The sequence below is a fragment of the Artemia sp. Qi Xiang Cuo genome, chromosome 3, assembly GCF_049724085.1.
Source record: "Artemia sp. Qi Xiang Cuo chromosome 3, ASM4972408v1, whole genome shotgun sequence".
Classification (NCBI taxonomy): domain Eukaryota; kingdom Metazoa; phylum Arthropoda; class Branchiopoda; order Anostraca; family Artemiidae; genus Artemia; species Artemia sp. Qi Xiang Cuo.
In genome coordinates this window covers 17,235,083-17,256,574 of record NC_142796.1, presented here as the reverse complement: position 1 = coordinate 17,256,574, position 21,492 = coordinate 17,235,083, and the positions used below count along the sequence as shown (strand labels likewise).

Below are 21,492 nucleotides of genomic sequence, written 5' to 3'. Positions count from 1 at the left end.
GAAATCACTAAATCACCCAAATCACAAACATAAATGACCTGTAGAAGTAGATGTCAGCATTTTGGGTCGTGAAAAAATGTTTCTTTTTGCATTAGTAAATTTTTCTTCTGTAATAAAACAAAACAAAAAAAATGTAAAGGGAACAGAGAATTGCGGCACCTCTTAAGCACTTTTAGATTTTATTCAAGTTGAATTTGGAGCGGGTGCCCGCTTAATCGAAGCTCCCTAAAGCAGAAAAGTTGATCAAAGAAGTGAAAGCTGGGAGGAGCAAGTTTAGATTGTCCTATACAGACTAGAAAGCTTATTTCAGCTCTCAGACTGTAGGTTCTGCCTCAAGGACAAGTGAAAGCCATTCGGTATATCTTTTATTTGTATATCGGAATATCCACGTCTATATCTTGTATACTTTATAATTTATCTATTTCTACTATGTCTGTTAATCGGTTGATGAAATATTGTGTACTTTTTTGTTACAGAAGGCTCTGCGATTCTTTGCCTCTATGCTTTTTATACATACCATCTTTAAACTATTTTTGTTGAATAGCATATGTATATCTATGTATGTACATCTTGTATAATCTTTTTTCTATCTATGATTGATCTATTTCTGTCTACCTCTTTGTTATTCGAGGAATGATGATATTTTTGTTGGGCAGCCTAAGTCTTCGTAGTAATTTCATTGCGATTTTTTATATATATCCATGTACTTTCTATCTCGTTTATCTGTATGTTATATTTACTTATATCTTATTTAGTTTGTATTCTATCTCTATATCTGTCTTTTGATTTGCCATTTGAAGAAAAATTGTGTATTTTTTTTCAGTAACAGATGGCTCCGCAAGAAATCGTAAAAAAAAATTGAAAAAAGCCGATGCTACAAGTATATTAGGGAACCAAATAAATGAAAATGCCACACCTGAAGAGTTATTACAAGAAATTGACCAGGGAAGAGCACACCTACCACCTCATTTAGAAGAATTGGAAGAAGTGTTGGAATTTGAAAGTAGAGATAGTCTGAAAGAAGAATCAACAGATTTCAAGTAAGATTCGTTTTTGATTCTTGCTCTTTTAGTTTAAAAATAAAAAGAAAAGATGAAAAAAACTAAATAGTAAAATACTCCAAATTCATTTTTGGCCAAAGAAGAATTCAAATAGGAAGGAAACGCTTCCTTTATTAATGACACAGCCACAGCAAGCATGAGCCTGAATGAGGTCGTCCCGTGCCAGAGCCAGTGCCAGTGCCAAGGATTTACGGTAAAAGAGGTCTTGCGTTGCAAAAAAATGTCCTAAATACTACAGATATATGTGGGATTACGATACCTAGTATTGTCTATTCTGGATTTGTTGGTAAGATAATTTTGTATTACTTTGTATTGCTGCATCAAAATTTTCAGTTGAGTAATTTTTGTTACTTTAAAGACCTTATCTCTTTCTCTCGCTGGACAAATTTGTGTAAAATCAGTTAGCGCTCCTTTTAAAAAATAGTAAAATGCAACATTTATTTTTTAGTTTATGTATGGTATAAAAAATTCTTGACTTTGTCAGAGACAGAGTAGAGGGCTGACTTGACTTACTTGACTTGACTTAAAGCTCCTGCTGGTGGTCCGGCGTAGAGAGAGATGTGACTCTTCGCCTCCATTCCGAACGGTCCTTCGTAAGCGTGACTGCTTTCTGGAGATCAGTACCGATCATAGAGAGGTACTGGGCAAGCCTGTCCGTCCATCTGAACCGGTCTTCCATGGGGGTGCTTCCAGCAACAGCCATGTTCAGGGGAGTCAAAATTGAAAAGTGTGCTTTGGATGCTTCTTCTGCCATGCGAATTAAGTGGTCGAACCACCGTAGGGTTCTTACGGCAAGCTGACGAGAGTTGGGAGTCTGATCTGTTAGTGTCAGCAGTCGGGTGTTCGTACCACTTGATCCCTTCGATTCGTCTTTAGAAGTTTGTTTGGGCTACACATATGGCATCACGAACAGAAGCAGCAACCGGCGAAGTTTCAGCATCGTAAAGAAGGACTTGTGTTACGGTGGTGTTATAGATCCGCGTTTTGTATGTCGGCTGATGTTGGGCTTTGACGACGCGGAACGGCATAATCGAGCTACGGGTATAATAGACGGGGCTTTAGCGATGCACGACTGGACTTCCATTTCAATTGGCCGTTATCCGAGACGGCAGATCGAACTGTAGGTAAATGACTTGACATCTTCTTCATTGTGCCCTAATACGTTGAAGGCTGGTGAGTCGGTGGAATTACCTGTCGGGTCGAGGATCATTATATTTGTTTTCTGCCAGCTAATATGTAGTCCCACTTTCAGGGCTTCTTCCGACAGTGTAGGGAGGGCTGCCTCGAGTTCAGCTGTAGAATTGCATATCAGGACAACAACATCTGTGAAGTCGCAATCAGCTTGGCCTCTATCGCCATATTTCAGTCAGTATCGGAGCCGATTCGTCGTTCTATCCATAACATAAACAATCACCTGCGTTGAACAGTTCAGGAGCTGCAACACAGCCTTGCCATACACTAGTATCTATTTCGAATAGTGGGTTTCGAGGACCATTAACCTGGACAGAGCTTTTTGTACCAGTGTAGAACGCCTTGAACAGGCACCAATATTTGTCAGAGAGACCCGTTCGTTGCAGTATCAGCCAAAGAGACTCACGGTCCACCGAGTCGAAAGCTGCTTTAAAGTCAACAAAGGCAATATATGCTGTACACTGGAACTCGGGGACTTTCTCGATGACCTGGCGAATAGTGTATGCCTGCTCATTCGGGGATCTGTTGGGCATGAAACCTGCTTGCTGAATCCGGCGGCACTTATGAGGGCTGAAGGCCCTAGAAATCTTTTGGGGTTTTCTTCCCCTAGAAAATTCTCAGTGTTCCCATTATGAAAATAAATCACTCAGTTGCCCCTTTCACAATTAATCGATTTTAAAGCCATTGTTTTTTGATAAAAAAAAATCCATCTCTCGTTTGTCTACATGGGTAGTCTTTTAAGCACCAACAAAACCCAAGACTGGTTCTAGGTAATGAAAGAAATTCATTGTACTGCTTTCCTTACAATACTGAAATGATAAAAGAAGAACTAAAGAGATTATCTTCTTTTCAATTGAAATTTGTAGACTGTTTATCTTAAAACCCCATTTTTAATCGTTTCCTTTGTTTAGCTTCAATTTGGGTTACACAGGTAGAGCGCGTAATGTTGTGGTTCTGAGCCCTATGGTGTGCTTTGAAAGATAAACTATTATAAAAAGAAAGGGAAGGTAGTTTAATAAGTGTTTTAAAAAGGAAAGGTGGTTTCTTTTCCTTAAAAAGGAAAGGAAAAGGAAACTTGAAGAAAAGTAAAAGGGTTTAATAACTTGATATTTCGAACTGGCAGAGGCTGTAATTATTATTTTTATTTACTTTCTTAGACCGCCGAGCCAACAATCTCTAAAATAGGATTGCAAAACATAAGGATACAGGCTGCAGCCGTGGGAGTGAAGGGAGCCTTTTGCGTGCTGATAAGCTCCTTTTTTTGAAGTTTTGCATGGGAGCAAAGGGAGCCTATTGCATGCTGATAAGCTCCTGTCTTCAGAAGTTTCGCATGGGAGCAAAGGGAGCCTTTTGCATGCTGATAAGCTCCTTTCTTCACAAGTTTTGCATGGGAGCAAAGGGGGATTTTTGCATGTTGATAAGCTCCTTTCTTCACTTTCATTCGAAAGTTTTTGCGTGGAAGCAAAGGGAGCCTTCTTGCCTGGTGATAAGTTCCTTTCTTCACAAGTTTTGCATGGGAGCAAAGGGAGCCTATTGCATGCTGATAAGCTCCTGTCTTCAGAAGTTTTTATTGGGAGCAAAGGGAGCCTTTTGCATGCTGATAAGCTCCTTTCTTCAGAAGTTTTGGACAGTTTTAAAAAGCATGTTAATTTTTATGAAAATAAGTCCCTGATTCGGGTCAAGATGTTTAATAGCAGGATTAGAGCTTTGGCGTTGCAGGTTATAAGTTTTTATCAGGCTCAAGTACCATGAGAGCTGGCCAAGGAATTACAACTTTACCAAGAAACACAATGGATGCCATAGGCATTTGTGACAGTAGCATCTTCCCGAATAGTAAAAATTATAAAACAAACACTATTATACATGATTTGGTAGCGCAGTGGCAAAAACAGTTGCCTGTGACGGTGGTAACTTGGGTTCGAATCCTAGATGAGATATGATTTATTCTTAAAGAAGAAAAAATACTTTTTAGTCTTATAAAAGATTTGAAATTTTACCCTTAGAGAAGAAAAAATACTTTTTAGTCTTAGATAAGATCAAAAAGTTAAAAGTAGTAAATAAAAACATTTTTTTTTAATTGCTTTCAAAATGGACTAGGTTTTACATAACTTGGTGTTTCAACTCATTTTCCCCAACTCACCGACTTATTTCATTTATTCATTTGTATCTTAGATCAATTTGATATCTATGGTGTATAGAGCGAAATCAATTTTGCGTCGATTGTTTTCAGTTATATTCATAAATTCTTGAGAAAAAAAAATCATTTTCAACTTTTCATTCCATTTTGAAAATGAGTTAAAATTATTATTTTTTATTTCTTATTTCGGTATATTAAGAATCATGCAGAGACCTGACCAAATGGGCGTACATATTTAAATTTTTACTGAGATTCTTGATGTGACAGAGAAGAAGTGATGGCTATTCGATCAAAAACCGGCAAAGGAGGTTCATTTTTGTGAAATAAAATCATTAAATTGTATGTGTAAAGTCTAAACCTATTACATTTTTAATCCCAAATAAAATTAGCATTTGTAAGACCACACTGGCTATGCATGACAAAATGAAAAAAACTGTAAAGAAAAAAACATCTGAGGTTTTCTTTAATGAAAGTAACACTGTTGGGAACTACCCCTCGTCGTTGCCTGGAGAGGACCTTTTATAATTTTGTGTTTTTTTTAGGTTCTTTTTTGTGTCTTTAGGACTTTTATTCGTATATTTTTTACTCTTTACGTAATTTTCTGTACTGAAGATGGTCGAGCAGAGGTCTTGACCGAAATACCTGCGTATTTATCCTTCCTTTTTTCAAAAGCTGGAAAAATCCTATTTTTTCTTCTTCACAATTTTACCCATTTTTATCCCAAATAAAATTTGTAGTTTTATTTTTTCCATAAAATGGTGCAGCTTTGGCATCACTCTTTGGGTAGTACTAATTCCTTTTCCTTATAAGAAGGTTGGTATTTTCAATATCGGGTCAGTTGAATATGCTCATACATACATATCAGTTGAATATCTTTCGACAAACAGTTTCCGACATCTTTGAAGCTCTTCATGGTATACCGAAACAGTAAATTAGTGTTTAGATATAACTTTATTGATATACCAACGCAAACAAATGGTCTTAATAAAGCCCCATGTATGAGAAGCTGTGAAGCATAAAGTATGAGCGTGAGAAGGTAGCCGTCCTAGCCGAGGGGTTGGTACTTGAAATCCTAGACTTGCTTAGGTTGGCTAGACTTGAAATCCTTTGTCCGTGAGGAATGGGGTTCGGTTCCTGGTGTCCAGTCCGAGAGGGTGAGGGTTCGAATCCTAGTGTACCCAATTGTTTGTTTTGGAACGAGGGTAAGTCGCATGACCCTTTAAGCTCATCTAGAGCCGACCCAGCTCTAAATGGGTACGCGAAGAAATCTGGGGAAGGTTAACAGGAAGGGTGTGCGAAAGCGCAGCTTGGAAGCCCCCCCCCATTGCTCTTCCTGGCTGAAAAGCCATGAAACGGAGATCAGCACCCCCTATAGGGACTGTAAAGTCCAATGCTATATTCTTTACCTTTTACTTTTTGTGCATGAGAACTTTGAATTTTATTTCAGAATATGAACCAGTTCTGTATTTTTTCCTTCCTGAAGTTGGTTAATGAACTATAGTGTATTTTTCTGTTTCCTTTTCATTGTTTTATTATCATTTGTACTCCGCACTTTTTTTTATTTTTTTTCTTTTTTTTTGGCTAAAAATAAGTAAGTGGATATATATTGGTTTTATTTTTATAGATTCTGTTAATTGTACTATTCTTTTAACCATGGTAAATTAAAATTTCTAAAAAAAAGTCTGGTGTTTTAAATTTTTCGGTTGTAAATACATTGTATTATAGATTTATTTTACCCCTTAACAGAAATTATTTTCACTTCCTCACAGCTCCCGTGTTCCTAAAAGTGTAATGGTATGTCAATTTTGGTAATTTTGTATGTTTTCGAGAATCATTCAATGCTTATTTTAATTTTACTGCTTGAATGAATAGTTTATGCTGTTTTATGTTTTTCTCATTTTATGTCACATTAATTGATATATTCATTTCACATAAACTAATAATCATTTTTAAATATTTAGCTAGTAGAGAGGGGCTCAAGAAAAGTTGGAAATTTAGGCCTAAAGCTCTGACCTTTTTTAGGTCAGGGTTTGCGGTACGTGATTAGGGTTTGCGGCACGGAAACCCTAATCTACGTTTCAGCTTTTTAATATTTGCTTTGGACGTCTATGGTATAATTTATTTATTCATTTATCCCCCAATTATTTGTCTTTCTTTTAGAAAGTCAAATAAAAACCAAGGAAAGTCCAGAAAGACGAAGAATGTAAATTCCAGCATCTTAAAAGAAATTGAAGATTTAATAAAACTGAGGAAACAGAAGGCACGGAGAGAAATGTGCGTGGCTGTATTGGACGTCTGTGTAAGTTTATCTTAAATAATTTTTTGTATGACAAATTTTGTTGTATATAATTTTCAGCTTTTTGAAACATTTATACTAAAAATTTTTTCATTTCCTGTCATCGTTTCCAGTAATTTTGAATTTACAAGTTAGATGTAAAGGCGAGAAATACAAGAAGAAACTCAAAAGTAAGAATCGTTTTATATATATATATATATATATATATATATATATATATATATATATATATATATATATATATATATATATATATATATATATGAAAACAGCTGCAGAACGAGAAATGTAAACCACTTGGGTCACATTTATACTCATTTTAAAAAAAAATTTCAATTTCTTCAAGCAAAAATTTAATCAATTTCTTTTTTTTGTAAAAGCAGCTACAGAACAGGGAATTTAAACCACTTGGGTCACATTTATAGTCATTTAAGAAAAATTTTTGCTTAAAAAATTTTAAGCTAAAATTTAATCTATTTTTTTTTATAAAAACAGCTGCAGAATAGGAAATTTAAACCACTCGGGTGGTTCATATTTATAAAACCATCAATAAAGTCGGGTCCAATTGAAAGCTTTCATCGCTGAGCCAGCTCTGTTTCCTTAAGTTTACAACAAGCGTAGAATTTCAAGATACCATTTTTCAGGGGAAACAATAGCGTTGAATTTGTGATTCTTGTTAGATTGAGTTCTTGAACAAATCTCGAAGCTTATTCACACATAGATAACACTTATTCGATTAAAAAAATCCAAATGTTAGGTTTTTTCTTTCCACTGGGGGTATTGTGGTTAGTTATTGCTACTAATACTAATGATTCACGGTAGCACCAAGCCACCTAAAGGCGAACACAGCTGCATATGCTCCTCCTTCATCTCAATCTGTTCAGAGCTCCCTTCTTTAGCCCTTCCAAGAAATCCTAATTTCCTATAAATTCTTGCTTACGGCTTCTTTCCACAACATTCGGGGACGACCTCCGTTTTGCTTGGCCCTAGATGGATGGCCCCAAAAAGACAATCATTGGCGATTAATTAGATTGTCAGATATGCTGGCAGTTAGGCCATCAGGATAAAGCCTGTTACGTATTATTTAATTACGTTCAAAACGTCAAATTTATCTACGTAATGCAACTGATAGGAACTCATCTCTTCTATTGCTGATGTTTTGCGCATCTTAGTTCTTTTTTGGTTATTACGCGCTGTACAATATGTCTTAATTTATCCAGCTCTTTCACTTCGCTCTGACATAGCGTCAATGTAACACCTCTCCAGTGTATCAAATCCTCTTTTTACGCCTTTTAGTTGAAAGAACTGTACTGTAGGATGTAGAATATATTGATAAAGATTATGCTGTTTTTATGCTATGTAATAGATAGTATATCTTAATCGTTATGCGTCGTATCAAGGTTAATTTATTTCGTTTAGGTTTCGTTAGATCCTCGGTATTTTTAATGAAAAAGTGTTCAATGCTGGTAATATAAAATTGATGTAAAAAAATACACTTGAAATTTATTGGTCCACTTCTGGTGGGGTATTTTCGTAAGCCGATCGTTTTATTCCTTAAGCGTTTTAAAGCGTGAATAACTCCCTGAACCCATTAAGATGTCTACCTGCAAGCCACACCTTTCTAAAATTTTCTTTGAGCTGTTTTAAAAGTATGAAGTTTTTAGAGCAGTACCACATTTTTTTTATTGTGTTGCCACGTTGAACCGGGAAAATAAATAGGGAAAACTAGTCAATTTAATTTGACAATGCTCTAACGATCTGTTATTTCCCAAAGACAACTACACGTTCAAAGGAAAGCCACGTCTTCTCTAGCTTTTTGGTGCCGTATTTTTTAGTCTCATTTTTTTCCTTTTTTCATTTATGTTTCTTTTTTTTATTATTTGGCACCCGCTACTGCCAAAAACTGCTTGACTGCATATGGTGGTCTTTTTAATTAAAAATTTCAACAGCTTTTTTTTTCTAATCTTTAAGTTGTTATGTTGAGGCCAACATGCTAAGCCTGCACAATGGTAGATCCGCACAATCGGGAGATTTCTTTTCTATGTTGGAAGATAGAAACTTACGTTAGGTCGGTAAAACAATCTCCTTCATTAAAATATGGTTGACTCGGACTGGTTGTTTCTAATAGGAAGGGTATTGGTGACAGCTTTTCTGTTGGCGTGGCAAAGGGTGTGTATGAATTTATAAAGCGTTTTTTTTTATAATGAATTTATTTTTTTGGCTTGCAGACAAATCAGAAGTTATTCTCCTCCGCCTTTAACTATTTTCGGCTATTTCTTCGGCGAGAAAAACGATTGGGAACTCCTATTTCTACTGAAAGTTTCCAAGAGCTTTATAATAGTCTTCTTAGATGTATAGCTAAAAAGGTAAGGTGACTCGATAATCTTACGTTTGTCCTCTTTCTGTGAATCATTATTTTTCTCTTACCCTCCTACTATGTACTATTTTGACTTCCGTTTTGGGCTCATTGGGATCTTCATTAAAAAAAGTTTCAAAAACGCTCTTTTTCTTGTTGCAAAATTAGAATTTTTGTATTTCCCCCTTCATTTATTTTACTTCTCCGACGAGAAAAAAGGGAAATTAATTGTACTGGAGAATTAACCGTCTAGTTCTTCAGTATTTTTCTTTCACTGAATTTGTTTTATCTCCTTTTTGATAAATACTGGGTTTGGAAAGAACTTTGCCAAAGTTTCACCAAGAAGCTAACGTATTGGTGGAAGGATGTTTCCATACTTTTGTATGAAACGTTTCACGTTTAGGAAGCAGGGGTGAGGGGGCTACCTGATGGCCTTGGTGTATATCGTCATTATCGAGCCCTAAGGTCAGATTTTGTGTTTTTACAATTCCGAGATTATAGCCAAAATTGCTTGCTAAGCTGTTCTTAAAGGGATGATCAGCAGGGCAGTGTATGTTCGATCATTCTTTAATCCACCTGATTTTTCCCTTCTTAAGCTTTCTTAAATTGCCGTCTTATCTTAATCTTGAATTCAATCATCTACAGAAAAAGCTTCTGTTTGTCTTAAGTTTTAATATTGCTCCTTGCTTTCACTAGAAAAAGCTTGTTTTTATTTATTTAATTTCTCATTGTCTTTCAAATAGTCCTAGGAAATCCACCTCCCCCTCCATGAAAAATTTCCCCCTCCAATAAGAAATTCCTCCATGGAAAATCCTGTGTAAAATCTTTCCCCCGAAAAATTATCCCCGGACAATTCCTGCCTTCTTAGATTGCCCTTCCGAGCCCTTTCTTTGCGTATGGCTTAGCAAACGATTTCAGCAATTATCTAGGAATTGTGAAAATACAAAGTCCGACCTTAAGGCTTGACACTGATTATATACACCAAGGCCGTTTGGTAGCCCCCCCCACCTTCTAAATGTGAAACATTTAATGCGAAAGTTTGAAAACATTCCTCCACCAACAGGTGAGCTCCTTGGTGAGATTTTGTCAAAGTTCTTTCCAAAGCCCTTACTCTATAATACCCCGTAGATATAATTTACTAATTTGCAAAGTTCTAGTTGGATTTGGTTTAATTGGCAGAGTTCTTTCCAAACCCTGTAGCTATAGTAAACGCTTGAAAATGTTAGATAGGCTACGACATTTAGTCGTGAGAACGATTATACGTGTACTTTTGCCGATTGACGACTGACATGTCCAGTTGAATAAAATTTTAAAATTGATTGAATCAACAAGCCCAACATCAAAGCCTTTTATGCGTGTAGAACAAATTCACCCAAAAGAAAAAGGAAATACAAGAACTTGGCATTCAATCAAGTTTGAACAATTAAGGGTGTACGAAATAAAATTCAAACCTAGTAAATCTTAAGGAATGATAATTCTACAAGTTATAATTGCAATACAATACCTTGTCAAGGTTTTGTGTCTGCTTACATGAAACTCTGAAGATGATAGCGTCATAGAAAGAGTGCAGTGGTCCAACCCCGGCATTTACCTAGGAGTTTATATCCCTTAAGAGGAGAATTCGTCAAAACAGCTGTTTTATACGAAAATTTAAAAAAAAATAATAATCTTTTAGGGGTCCAGGCTCGAATCCCCCCGTAGGTGTCAGGTAAAGTCAATTTTAAAATATTACTACCTTCTCCCCATGCCCAACAACCACCTTCAAAAGCTATATACTGGATATCGACGCTTTAGCTTTTCGTTACGTTTTGTTTTAGTTGTCAATATAAGCGCAACGTACACACGCAAAAAAAGAGAAAATCAACGCAAGATCCCCTGCGAGATGAAAATAAGTCTCTTATGAAGGTTAAGTAATATCAGATCCGTTTGCTGTTGGTCCAGCCCTTCCCTCAAAATCTTATGATTTTTCCAGATTTTTATAGGATATGCCCAGAATTCTCCTGTTTTCTGCGTTTCTAAGCAATTTGCCATCTTTTCCCAAAAGATTCCTACAAATCATAACGTGTCAGCTTTTCTACAAAAATTTATGCAATTATAGGCAGCATTCTTATACTACAAGGGATTGGAATTAAAATATATGCCTAAAATATTTACGATACAATGCGTTTACAAAGTATTATTAAGTCTAAGATGTATTGCTGTTTATTGGTGGATCAGAGTTTTACAGTTGTTCAATCACCAAAGAGGGGGATTGGGATATCCTAAGTTGACCCAAAGAACCAATTTCTTCCCAAAGGAAAGTCTAATTTCTGTGAGAGTTTTCATTTAAAGATTAGTGTAAACAACTGTATTTCGGGCAAACTATGTCTAAGATTTAAGAGTAAATTGGCTAGATGGTAAATGAAAATTAAAAAAAAATTTTGGGTTTAATACTTGAGATGATTCCTGAAAGTTCTGTTCTTCTGACTTTACTACTTTCATTATTATATCAAAGGGAGTTTGTCTGGGAATTGACTCTTTACCCTGCTCGTGTTTTTTGTATTTTCATCTATGAAAACTAAGATCTGAGTGCCAAAAAAGAGGAATATCGATTCTGCATTTGTTGCTTGTGCAAGCATAAATATGATGTCCTTAAATTTATTGGTAAATAAATAACTCTTATGTTTTGGGTTTTATAAAAAAGGAAGTAATTGACAAAAAAAGCGATTTTTTTTACTGTCAAGTATACCAAATATTAATTTTAAACCTTTACTTTTGCTCGGTCGACTGTTCCAGTATCTTTCTAGTATTTTGTTCTTCTGCATCTCGTATGTCTGACCGGTCTCAAGCATTTGAAACTTTTGGATGTCAATATTAACCCAAGCCTGTAAGATAATCGTGGATGGCATTCAAAAAGGGTATTTTTAGCCGGTTTTGAATTGAATGCGCCAAAAATGTAGCGGGGAAAATGCCCAATTGTTTGTTGGGTTTGCTTCTTTGGCTAAGTATTGAGACCATTTTCAATTGCTTTTGTAATAGAGTTTGCCAGAATGGGTTTCAAATTTACATTTCTTTTTTTATGTTTGATATTTACAAGAACGTATTTTTGTTATTTTTTTGGTAGTTAGTCTTATTTTTTAATCATCGTTTTTCTCTTTTTCTACACCTTACTCACCCTCTCTATCTATTTCTATCCCTTTCTCCCTCTTTATCTTCTCTATCAACCATTTTCTGATCATTGTTTTTTTTACCCGTGCTACGCTCTCTGTTGAGAATTTGTGTTAATCTGTTGTCTCTGCAAGGGGGGAAGGAGGGGGGTTCGGGGGGGGGGAGAGGGTATAAAAAATGACAAACGCATCAAAAATTTTTGTATATACATTTATGTTTCTTTTTTACGAGTCGAACTAAAATTTTGGGGGTTGAAGGGTTCAAAGTCGGTAACCCCCACCCTCTGGATACGGCCTTGTGTGTGTATATATAAATACATTATCTGTCCATTAATATTGGTAAACCATTTCTCTATTTTAGGGTGACTTAGAACAATTAAAGTCAGTGTTGCATTTGATGCGGGAAGATAATGGACAGCCAGATTCAAGAACCTTTTCCTATTGCTTTGAAACGATTGGCCGAAATACCATCCCTCGCCAGAGAGCAGCCTGTGTCGAAACAGCGAAAAAGCTTATAGAAGACCTTCCCCATTATAATATGGAATTGAACTCATTATTCAGTGAGAGGAATTTTAAAGCGGACGAACGGGAAATTACTATCGCAGGAATTCGGTTAGCCGAACCGAATTTCGTTCCAATGTATCCAAGAATAAGTACAGATTATAATTGTGATTTATTGAATAAGTTGAACGATAGATCTATCGATTCAGTTTTGTATACTGGTGTGGATGATTTGTTTGATCGAAAAGAGATTCCGAAGCTGGTTGAGGAACAACTTAAAATGGAGCTCAGTGGATCTGTTTTAGTGAAGAGTGTGGCCAAAGATGAAAATGCTGAAGTTTCTGCTTCCACAGTAACTATTTATTTATTATTTTGTCATTTTCACATAGGGATGTTCCCTAAAAATTCACCAAGGGGGAGGTGTTTATCTCCTTAGTTTGTGTGCTTATTGTCTTTATATTTATTTATTTATAAGTTCATCAGAAAACAAATTGCTTGTAAAATATGAAATTTTGGAGCTTAAAATGTCACAAGTACACATTTTAAAGTTGCAATTTTTTTTGTCAAAAATAAGTTATTACAGTTAGCTAATTACAAATGTTTGCAGCATAAGCTAGGACTCTTTTTAAAATTTCGCCCCCAGAGAACTGTTATAGTCAATTGGAAGTTATCGAAACAGGAAACCCATCAATTACCACGAACTTCTTTGTCCTTTTTTATTATACAGCAATGCAAGCGAGTCAAAAATTTACTGCTATTTATTCTAGTTGACATTAGTTTAGTACAGAATTATTCATTCTAGTATTTTTTTTTTCTTCTGAGCCTGCACGTTATCATTCATACGAATTGTTGCGTTGCAACAATTATTTTTTATTTCTTTACTTAAAGATTCTAGCAAATCACTATAAAGACAAAAGGATGCCTCATGCAAAAAAAAAAAAAAATCTTATGTTGGCCCAAACAACGCTTAAAGCTCAAAACATCTTTCTTTGTTTTTCAACATTTTCTAATATTAAATAAAAAAAAATATGTATTTTGGATTTTCAAAGAAAAATTCAACTGAATCCTGTCTTCCTAAAAAAAAAAAACTTGATCTTCCTAAACAATCCTAAAAAAAACTCGCTGACATGATTAAAGAAACAGAAATGTCCAAAATGGAATGGTTATTTCATTGTTGTCCATCTTAAGTTGTCCATTGTTGTCCAACTTAAGACTTGTTGTCAACTTAAGACATTTTATTTTCTTTCGATATTTACTTTTCTTGATCATCACATCATGGGCTCATAAGCTAAGTTCTTTAAGCCCATTTTGCACCGCCTTTAGTTTAAACATAAACACTAAATTGCTTTTATCTTCTTTTTTTAGTTGCTAATATTCTTAGATTGGCAGTGTCAGGTACTTGACAGCAGGGATGTACGCAGAGGAGGGGGGGGCTCCGGGCCCGCCTCCCCCCTCGAAATCTCACGATTTTTTTCCATAATTTTCTGATACTTCTCACAGTATCAGGGATAGTGGCTAATTACTGATCTACGCATAATGTGTTAACCGTTTTCGATGACTTTTCGACCCGTAATTAAACCGATTGGGTCACCAGCATAGTATTAATCCATTTCCTGTTCAACTTCTCACCCTCTGTCAAGCAATCTTTGATCTAACTGTTATCTTTTAAAGATCAAAGATCATCTGTTTCTGTTCTTGGGTGGTCCTTCTCTAGGGGATGAAGCGGTCATTCTTGCTATTAAACCCAGCCTTTTCAGTTGACAGTCTAAAACCAAGTGTTGCTTAAGATAGGACAAGTGTTAAAATATCTAAAAAAACAACAGTGTTCTCTAGCTTTGGGGTAAACAACGACGAATTAGTGAAGTTGACTCGGAAAAAAGTGGCAAAAGTGATCAGCTGAACATTGCCCTTGCGACTGAACCTTCGACTTCAGCTCAAGAATCAATACCAAATGCTGAGGTAGTCAGTGGCGGATCCATAACGTAGTCTAAAGTAGTGTAGTTTACTTAATTAACGCAAGTTTGCGTTAATTAAACTTGCTCCTAATGCAAGTTTATCGGATCAACCTATTTTGCGCCCCACCCCTAAAAAAAATCCGGGATCCGCCCCTGGAGGTAGTAGCAGACGTGATGAAATAAAGATTGACGTTGAGCTTGACATTGAAACCTTTTTTGAAAGAAGAAGCTCGGTTTCTGATGAACCAAAGTATAATTTACTAAAAAGGCATTTTAAACCAGGCAAGGACAATTCTTTCCCAGTTCATTTTATAGGCTCAAAAACAAGGAAGTTTCAAGTTAGCTGGATGGATAAGTACGCTTGGCTAGTATTTTCTTCAGTGAAAAAAGGGTGTTTCTGCAAATATTGTGCTTTGTTTGCTTGTGATCAAGCCAGAAGGGCGCCTCACCAAAAATTAGGGTAGCTTGTCATGGAGCCTTACGTTAATTGGAAAACGTCCTGGAAGACTTTTCTAAACATCAGTCTTACCATAAAGACGCTGTTGTTCGGGGGGGAAAGTTTTCTGGCAACAGTGAGCAGGCAAAAGTCCTCTATAGTGGAAGTCTTGAATGCTCAGAAAAGAGATAAAATAGAAATAAACAGAAAACGGCTTCGTCTCATCATAGAAACAATACTGTTCTGTGGAAAGCAAGGACTTGCACTGCGTGGGGACGAGGATTCGGGGAAATTGATCTTTGTAGAGCCTGTAGAAAACGATGAAAATTTTGGGACCATGCTACGCTATCGGATGAAAGACGAACCAATAATGAAAGAGGTGTTTGAGAAAAGTGCGGGTAATGCCAAGTACTGCAGCCCCAGAATTCAGAACGAACTAGTTGATATTTGCGGACAGCTCATTACTGCAAAAATTGATGATTAAGTGAAATCGGCTCGTTTTTTCACAACCCTGGCGGACGAGACAACCAACATATCAAGGCAGGAACAGATTGCTCTAGGGCAGGGCTTCCTAAACTTTTTTCATTCGTGACCCCATTTATGATTGCAAGTTTCCTGGCGACCCCATATAAATATAAAAGAAAGATAAATAAATATTTTTTGATGATTCACTTATTAGGTAACAATTTACATATACACATGAAAATATATAGTTTTATAATTTGTTTAGAAATATGCAAAAATCTTAAATAATAATTCAACAAAAGTTAAAAAGTTGTCTTTATTATACTTACAAAAATTATATGCCCTATTTTTCGTCAAAATTGCATATTTTTTTTGCAACCACATAAATTAAAGAGGAATCTGACTGTCTTAATTCAATCGAATATATTTGAACGCAGTCGTTGGGTGGTAAATATTCAATTAAAATGAAAGGTAAAGCTTTAGTGAGATGGATCTGCCTGTTTTTTTTGTTTTTTTTATTGCATAACAAATTAAATCTTGGTGGAATATTTGACACAGCTGGACGTAAGACCTCTTCAACAGTTTTTAGCGATGAACGATATTGGGGTTTGATATGTGTTAAAGTTCAGAAATTAACTTCACATAAATATGTGATGTTGAATGGCAGAAGAAAATTTAATGCCATATCTGCGACTGTGGGAAATTCAGTTCTAGTTCTGATCCAAAATTCAGTCAAGGGTTTTTTTGGAAATTGTAGTTTTAAGTTTGAATCACTCGACAGCTCAGCAAATTCCTCTTGAGCTTTAAGTGGCAGGTGATCAATCTCAGTTAAATCAATACAAATACGGATTTTAAATCCAAGCTACCTTTTTGAAATCAATATTCAATATAAAGTATGTACGAAACTGGGTTTCTAGCGCTTTTAACTGATCTAAAATAATTTTTGCAATAAAAGTTTTACAATGATTTCTCTCGGTTATAAAATTGTCGACGGTGGAAAACATTTTGAACGATTTTTTTCTATCCTGTCTTTCCAAATTTTAATCTTTTTACTAAAAATTTCAATGTTATCGTTAGAGATAAATGTGTCGCTGTTCTTTCCTTAACGAAGATAGTTGAGATTGTTCTATATTGCAAAGATATCCAGAAGACAACTCATCTCGAACAATCCTAAGTCGTTTTGAAGGATAATAGCTAGCTCTCATTTTCGGTCTGTTAAGATTTTTTCAATTCCGTCCTTAAAGATCTAGTCACATCAGCGTCTGATGAAACACGATCAAGACAAGTATCGGTTCAATCGGGATAATTGGGGCTTCCACCATTGTCATCTAGGCTTGAGAGTTTGGCAAAAACATTAGCAAGAAATTTGGTCTTTACCTCTGGGTCTTCCACCGCAGTCTAAGTTCCTTTAGATCAGTGATTCCCAAGGCTTATTTATGCTAATGAAAAATATTTTTGTATAAAACACCTTTTTTACAATGCGTAACGTTATTGTAATACGTTATTGTAATAATTACAATAACGTTATTGTAATACTATCATGTATCTTTTTTGCTCTTTAAATGCAGATGAATGTGAAATTATTCACGTGAATAATGTTTTTTTTTTCAAAATTAAGGCTCTAAAGTATAGTCAGCCAAAGAATGCACGTCCTGCCCATAACCCAACAAAATATTGCCATGCACCACCGTCGGGGACTGCACCCCACGTTGGGTATCAGTGCCTTAGAGGTTGGCTCAATCGTCTCAACAATCTTCTATCAGCTCCATATATTGAATTCGGGATTAGTGCATACCACGAACTGCATCTGTGTGTGCTTTTCTAAAGACAGCTCGTTGCTGCTTGAAACCGGCTATCGCTTGTGGGGCTTTTGTCTGTCTTACCTAATCTCGGTGGTTGTTATACCAAGGTTGTTCCCAGACAACGCTTGGATTCACTTTGATTGAATATAGTTTTCGGTAGATTCGGCTGTTGACTGCTGGTACTTCTCTGCAGATTTCTCCGAGCCTTCGAGGAGGAAGACTTGCCACTGCCGAGAATCCAGTGGGTTTCTTAAATTATTCTCCGTATACTCTTTTGCATTCACAGGTGAGTCATTTGTGCTTTGTTCGGTGAAATACGAAAACCTCTACACGCAATGACTGCAACATAATTGCTTGTGAAAACTTGAGTGTCAACCTTAGAAGAGTTAGAGTGATCTGTAAGGAAGAAATTAAGTCGAGGTGATCAAATTTTGCCTGTGTATATGTCGAAACTGACACGCTGTTTGAACCCGTACGAGAGGAACAGATCATTTGTGTCCGAACCCTCCTTATTAATCTTTTTACGGCGGAGCTATCAATATTGTTTCAGTAGACTTCGTATTTGCTCCTGAAATCTGGTAGGCATGGAGGTCTGGTAGAAGATTCCAATTATTACAGACATACTTGGGCTGGTCACCTTAACCCACAGACTTGCCTTTTTAAGAATGTTGGTATCACTTAGGAATTCTTGCTTTGAAAATGTACTCATTTCACTTTAGTACTGAATTAGATAAAAACAGTTTTTTTTTTTAACTGAAAGTAAGGAGTAACATTAAAAATCAAAACAAACAGAAATTACTTAAAAATACTTCTCATTCAGATTCAACGGTTCTTGTGTTTCAGGAGCCGTTCTTAAAGAATTGGAACTAAAAGTCAAACTTTAGCGTAGAGAGTGAGGGCTGAGGAAGGGGCAGCCCTCCTCGTATACAGAATAATTTCTGTTCGTTTTAAGTTTTAGTGTTACTCCTTACTTTAAGTTGAATTTTTTTTATTTAATGTCTGACCTTTTTTCAACTCATGCTAGAAAATCCTCTTAAGGTCATCTCCATGTCCCAAAGGGACAGTTATTGGATCTTTCAACGATTCTGAATCATATAGATCTCTCGAAATTTTGATCGGAAGGGTATGGGAGGGGGCTAATTGCCTTCCAATCTTTTTGGTCAGTTAAAAAGGGCACTGTACATTTTGATTTTCGCTCGAAAGAGCCCTCTTTCAAACTTCTAGGACCATTGGTTCGGTATGATCACCCCCCGGGGAAAAAACCTAACACATCTGTGATCTTTCTTCTGGCAAAAAAAAAATCAAAAATTTATATTTTTGTAGATGGAGACTTGAAATCTCTTCAGTAGAGTTATCTGATATGCTGGATCTGATGATGTGATTCCTATTAAGATCGTTTGAATTTTGGGGGATGTCTTCCCCCTTTTTTCCAAAATCAGCAAAATTTTCTCTGACTCGTAGCTTTTGATGATTAAAATTAAACTTAATGAATTTTATATATTTGGAATGTGCATAAAAAGTAAATTCTTTTGATTCATCTATAGTTATCAAAATTCTGTTGTTTAAGAGTTTTGGCTACTATTGGGCTGAGTCGCTTGTTACTTACAGTTCGTTATGACAAACTGTTTGATCCTTTCTATTTAACGCATATGTTATACTGGACAGAAAAATTGGCCTCATGGCGTCGTAACTGTAATATTGGTGTAACTTACTGCAAAAATGAATGAGTTTGAAATATTTTTTGTATCTTTTTTTTACAAAAAGTTTTTTCCAAGTTATCTTGGATGGTTTATGAAATAACTGATTAAAAGGGTGATTTTTTCGTCTGTTAACTAAGGAACAAAACTCCTTTAAACTCATTTGTCACTGACTCAGTATTGATTATCTGTGTATACACGTAGGAAAAGAGCTTTCTGTCACATATTTCAAATGTATATTTTCTATTTTTTGTTAATTTCTCTTGGCCCGAAGCGAACGGGTCTAAAAAAAAATTCCACGAAAGCAGTCAAGAATTTTTTTAGCCAGAGCTTATGAAGGGAAAAAAATGATTAATCCAGTATTTTTGTGAGCTCCTAGTTTGCCATTTCGAATTAAATAACTTTAATAACCTTTTAATAAATTTAATTAATAAATTATTTAGTTTAGGTTATTTAATAAATTAAATAACCTTTCTAAATATATTCCTTCTGATCCTTCTAGTTTGTTTCTATATATATTTGTACTTTACTCATTATTAGGAGCTCCATGACCTTCTAAAACCTAAAACAATGTATGATAAACATCTGACAAATATAGTGTGTCAGGTATTCTCATATGTGACAATATATGACAACTTTTTTTCTCTTGCTTTGTATTATTGGAAGTTGTATTTCGTTCTTCGGGCTTTGTTTGTAGTTGTATTTCGTGTGTTTCTATGGCCTGTGGGTTTTTTAATAAATTTTATATTATAGCACAACAACAATGATCATGCTTTAAATGTTCTTCGTATTTAAAAAAAAAAATTCTTTCTTCTAGAAAAAAATCTTAGATGATTTGGAAAAGAATTGGGCAGAGGTAATCCAAGGGACCCTTGCAAAACAACTACGACTTATGAAATATGCATACAATAGCAATGAAGATCCTACTGGAAGCAAGGCAAAAAATGCCATATTATACCCGTTTCTCAGTGCAGTTCCTATACCAGATGTGACTAAACTTATTATACAACAAGTGCATCACCTATTATCGGGGTCGAACAGTTTTAGCCCACCACTAAATTTTCTGGCCCATGATCTAGGCCGCCGATATTTCCGGCTTTTTTCAAAAAACCGAAAGACAGCATCAAAATTAAATGACAAACTTAAGCGACTGCATATAAAATATTTCAACCAACTTTTAGACCCTCAAGTGGGCACAGCAAGTAACTGTCGACAAATTTGGGAAGAAATAGAGTTTAGTAACCTTGAAGGACCTGATATTTGTGTGGAGTCGAAACCGTGGCCTGATGCAATCATTACTGATTTAGGTGAATATTTCTATAAATTGATTTTAGATGATGTAAAATTTGACGCAAGGCGACACGCGAATGAGCCCTCGGAATTAGTTCCTGCTTTTTATATAGTTTACAGACAGAAAGGAGAACGCTATCTGCGGGAGCTGAAAGTCCACCCTTTATTGATGACGTTGTATAGTGACGCAATGTCGAGAGATATGAATTTTGAGGCGGATGTTTTACCAATGGTGGTGCCCCCTATGCCATGGCTGACACCACGGACAGGTGGCTATCTAACGTCGGAATCACTTTTCTTCAGGTAAATATAATAGTTTGAAACATAAAGTAGTTTTGAAAGTAGAGTTGGGACTGGTGATAGCACTTCGGCAGTCTCAATTTTTGGTTTTTATTCTTTATTAACACTTACTAACAGTAATAACATAGTAATAGATTAAATAGTAATAATACAATTTTCATTAACGACATATAAACCTTTTAGAAGCAAACCTGACCAACTTTGCTTTTTATATTTGTTTTTGAAGTTGTACTGTCAAGGGACTCAATCGACTCTTAACTCTGTAAATTCTGTGCAAGGGCGCCCTGAGCATTTCTGTACAAGGATCTATTTTTGTCTTTTAACGTGTTTGTTGTATGTTTTAAGCTTAAAGCCCACCCTTTATTGATGGCGTTATACAGTGACGCAATTTTGAGAGTTATAAATATCGCGGTGGATGTTCTACCAGTGGTGGTGCTGCCTATGTCTTGACTTACACCACGAATAGGTGTCTATTTACTGTCGAAATTGCTTTTCTTCAGGTTTTGAAACGCAAAATATTGTTTTTAATTTATAATTATTGTAAAATGGAAAAAAAATCAATTTAATATTTCTTTAATTTTTCTTTGCACTCTCTTAAATATAACTTGTTACTCTGATAAATAAAATAGTCTTTTTAGTATTAGTTTATACGATGCCATATTTTAAGAGGATTTGATCATTTTATAGTTATTCTCAATGGTCAAAGCTAATTCAGAATGATAAAACGTACTGACATAGGGACAACCACATAACTATAGCCTATGCGATTGAAAATGGTATCTCTTGGCAATATCTGAGAAAGACAAAGAAAATTATTTTATCTTGTCATTTTGTAATATAAATATAAGCTTCAATCGTA

At 35.5% G+C, this 21,492-nt stretch overlaps 1 protein-coding gene across 1 annotated transcript in view; it reads left to right on the top strand.

The window, feature by feature from the left end:
* PolrMT (mitochondrial RNA polymerase) overlaps positions 1-21,492 on the top strand; it is an 85,915-nt gene that overhangs the window by 21,894 nt on the left and 42,529 nt on the right. The window contains exons 4-8 of the mRNA XM_089085914.1: positions 824-1,040; positions 6,550-6,688; positions 8,914-9,051; positions 12,549-13,040; positions 19,861-20,636. Of these exons, the coding sequence (XP_088942040.1) occupies positions 824-1,040; positions 6,550-6,688; positions 8,914-9,051; positions 12,549-13,040; positions 19,861-20,636 (1,762 nt within the window). The remainder of the gene's footprint in view (positions 1-823; positions 1,041-6,549; positions 6,689-8,913; positions 9,052-12,548; positions 13,041-19,860; positions 20,637-21,492) is intronic.